This window comes from Cryptomeria japonica, chromosome 2 (genome assembly GCF_030272615.1).
Source record: "Cryptomeria japonica chromosome 2, Sugi_1.0, whole genome shotgun sequence".
Lineage (NCBI taxonomy): Eukaryota > Viridiplantae > Streptophyta > Pinopsida > Cupressales > Cupressaceae > Cryptomeria > Cryptomeria japonica.
In genome coordinates, this window is record NC_081406.1 from 412,993,645 (window position 1) to 412,995,915 (window position 2,271).

General features: G+C 43.3%; 1 protein-coding gene across 1 annotated transcript; it reads left to right on the top strand.

Annotated features, from left to right (window-relative positions):
• Positions 1-967: 967 nt before the first annotated feature.
• On the top strand, positions 968-1,871 carry LOC131061978 (uncharacterized). The gene is made up of 2 exons (XM_057995810.2): positions 968-1,139; positions 1,183-1,871. Exons 1-2 carry the CDS (start codon positions 968-970, stop codon positions 1,869-1,871), a joined length of 861 nt encoding a protein of 286 aa, XP_057851793.2.
• The last annotated feature ends 400 nt before the right edge of the window (positions 1,872-2,271 follow it).

Below are 2,271 nucleotides of genomic sequence, written 5' to 3' on the forward strand. Positions count from 1 at the left end.
TAAACTGGGGTTCTACATATGAGCGGATGAAGCCATTGAGGCCAAAGACTTTAGCATGTACGCACGAATATGTATTGGCTGGAAACCCCACAACCCACTTCCTGAATAAGTGGAGATCATTACAAATGCAGGACAATGACTCCAAAAAATAGAAATGGAGGAGTCAAACGAAACCTGTCAAATCTATAAAAAAGCAGGACACTCGGAGGAGACATGCCTTATAGGTCCTAAAGGGAAAGCGGTGGAGACAATGATAGAAGATGAGGTGATCTTTTTCGCAAGCAAGGCCAACACTTGTGAGGGAATGGGTCACCTTGAGGACGAGATCCAAACCTCTCAGAACCCTGTATTACAGGGGGAGGTGTTGAAGACTCCCATCTTCACCGCTCCGGAAGCGAAGGAGAATGATTCAGAAGATGAAATTCTCAACAAGCACAGGGAAGCTGCAGAATGGGTGGAAGAGGCCATTACAAGAGCTGAGAAAGTAGTGAATATCCTGGATGAGGTTAATGCCAGGGCATCTCCTCCTACGGACGTAGGTATCAGTGTGGAGCCAAATCAGCCTTTGGAGAAGGAAATGAGTTCGAGGTTGGAGTTTGAGGAAGGCAAAGATTGTAGAGAGGTGGAGGGAGGCAAGGAGGATGACGAACGGGGATGGATGGACGAGGAAGATATTGTGGACCTAAGAACCATAGAGAAATCGAAACTGACATGTACTAAGATACGATTAGGAGAAAAGAGATCGAGAGGTAGAAAGTCAAACCAATTCAAAATTGCAATGGCTGGTAGCACGAAAGGCCAAAGTAAATTGACAACAGGGAAGGGAGTCACCCTTCCTGAAGGACAATGAAAATCATATCCTGGAATGTCAGGGGCTGCAATGCCCTTGAAAAACATCGATTGATGAAGTGAGGTTTAGATCAATTACGGCCAGATGTTGTTTTCCTTCAAGAAACAAAGTTGGACAATGGTGAAGAGAAGTCTCTATTGGGGTCTTGGAAGCAGTGGTCCGGGGCCTTTGTGGATTCAGAAGGTGCTTCAGGAGGTCTGGGTATCCTTTGGAATGCAAATATCCATAAGGTGGAGGAAGGTTTGGCCTCCAATATGTGGAGGAAGGTTTGGCCTCCAATATGTGGCAGGTATGTAAGTTTCACTCTTACCCTCTCAATGTTGAATTTACAGTAATCAATGTCTATGGACCATGTAAATCTAGGCTGCAAAAAGGTTTTTGGAGATCCTTATCCTCCCCCATCCAGGAGTTAGATGGGGGTCTCTTAATCATTGGGGGGGATTTCAATGCTATTTTGGAGCTGAGTGATAAACTGGGGGGCAAGGGTGACATTCCTGCAAACCTTGCACTTTTTCAGAATTTTGTGACAGAAAATGGACTAAAGGAAATCAAGTCCAAGGAAGGTCAATTTACATGGTCTAATCATAGGATCTCTGGACAGCATGTTGTGGAGAAGCTGGATAGGTTTTTCTTAGGAGGGCCCTGGGCGGAAACTAATCTTCTGTTTGCCTCAATCATTCATCCAGTGGCTGCTTCGGACCACTTACCAGTTGAGCTATCTATAACGTTTGATGGCCCCCCTGTTAGATGCCCCTTTAAATTTGAGAAAATGTGGTTGAGGGATCAAAGTTTGAGGGAGTTAATTAATGGTTGGTGGTTAGGGGCTCCTGAGGTGAGTGGAACTAAGGCGTTTGTTTTTGTTAAGAAGTTGCAGTTCATCAAGTCTAAACTTAAAGAGTGGAACCGAGTGAAGTTTGGTAATATCTTTGCTAACAAAAGGGATCTAGAGGATAGATTAGCAAGCTTGCAAGAAGACATCATCCAATTGGGGATGACATCAGAAAAATTTCTGCAGGAATGAGAACTCAAAGGACAATATAGTGAATTGTTAGCTCGAGAGGAGGTTTTTTGGAGGCAAAAATTGAGAGAGTGATGGCTTAAGGAAGGAGATCGAAACACTAAATTCTTTCACAACTCAGTAAAGGCGAAAAGATCTAGGAACAAAATCATGACCATCCTTAATAGAGAGAACTTAGTATTAGATAAAGTGGATGATATCAATAAAGAGGCAGTAGATTTCTTTCTTTCTTTCTTTATTATCTAAGGATAAGGATCCTGAGTTGGAATAGCAACAAGAAGGGCCGAATGTTTTCTCAGAGTTGATAACAGATGCACAAAATCAGACTCTGATGAAACCAATTCTATTTGAGGAGGTGAGAAATGCGGTTTTCAGTATGGAAGGGGATAAAGCTCCAGGACCG

Excerpts from the sequence above, each read along its gene's own strand:
- LOC131061978 (XM_057995810.2), top strand. The coding sequence starts at position 968 with ATGGTGAAGAGAAGTCTCTATTGGGGTCTTGGAAGCAGTGGTCCGGGG. Across the intron at positions 1,140-1,182 it reads TGGCCTCCAATATGTGGCAG|TAATCAATGTCTATGGACCA; the intron begins GTATGTAAGTTT and ends TTGAATTTACAG.